This window comes from Helobdella robusta, assembly GCF_000326865.2.
Source record: "Helobdella robusta unplaced genomic scaffold HELROscaffold_1188, whole genome shotgun sequence".
NCBI classification, from domain to species: Eukaryota; Metazoa; Annelida; class Clitellata; order Rhynchobdellida; family Glossiphoniidae; genus Helobdella; species Helobdella robusta.
This window is the reverse complement of record NW_008703659.1, coordinates 5467-6175: the sequence shown is the minus strand read 5'-3', so window position 1 is coordinate 6175 and position 709 is coordinate 5467. Positions and strand designations below refer to the sequence as shown.

The 709-nt window shown below is 31.3% G+C and overlaps 1 protein-coding gene across 1 annotated transcript; it reads right to left on the bottom strand.

Moving 5' to 3' along the window:
• Positions 1 to 63: 63 nt before the first annotated feature.
• HELRODRAFT_184562 (hypothetical protein) lies at positions 64 to 473 on the bottom strand (the record flags this gene model as incomplete). Its single annotated transcript, XM_009013369.1, has 1 exon — positions 64 to 473. A coding segment is annotated over one exon (410 nt), but the record flags the coding sequence as incomplete, so codon positions are not given.
• Between the last annotated feature and the right edge of the window lie 236 nt (positions 474 to 709).

Sequence of the window (709 nt, the reverse complement as noted above, 5' to 3'; positions counted from 1 at the left end):
TTGAACATTCGCCACGTGTTGAACATTTGAGCTCTTTTAATTTTACGTTTTACAATCTCTGACCAGTCAGATTGCTTGCTCGATTCGGTCTTGCAATCGGATTGCTGCTTTCTTTCTACTTTTGGGCTATTGTTAATAGCCGCATCATTTACTATTTCTCGGAAGATGTTTCTTTCTTCAATAAATAGTTCTTCTAATTTTTTTAACTTTTCGTCAAGAATTGACTCAAATTTAGCTTTTTTTGAGCTTGGAATTTTAAAAAGGTTGAGAGCAGCATACTGAGGCAATTTGCTTTCAATTTTGTTGCTCAGAATTGTTTTTATTGTTAGTATTAAATCACTAACCTTGTCCTTTTTAGAGTTTCCAGAACTGTTTGGCTTTATTTTATCATCTTTTTCTAGATTTAACGCTTCTAGATCGCTGGTAAGTATTTTTTTTGCTATTCTAATATCTTCACAATTGTAGAAATCCATTATTTCGTAAATGAATTCCGCATCGTCAATTTTGTCAGAATTATTAAATAAATAACACAATAACTCGTTAATGCAAACCGCTCGCGACATCGTACCGGAAACATATATATGTATGTATGTATGTATGTATGTATGTATGTATGTATGTATGTATGTATGTATGTATGTATGTATGTATGTATGTATGTATGTATGTATGTATGTATGTATGTATGTATGTATGTATGTATGCATCT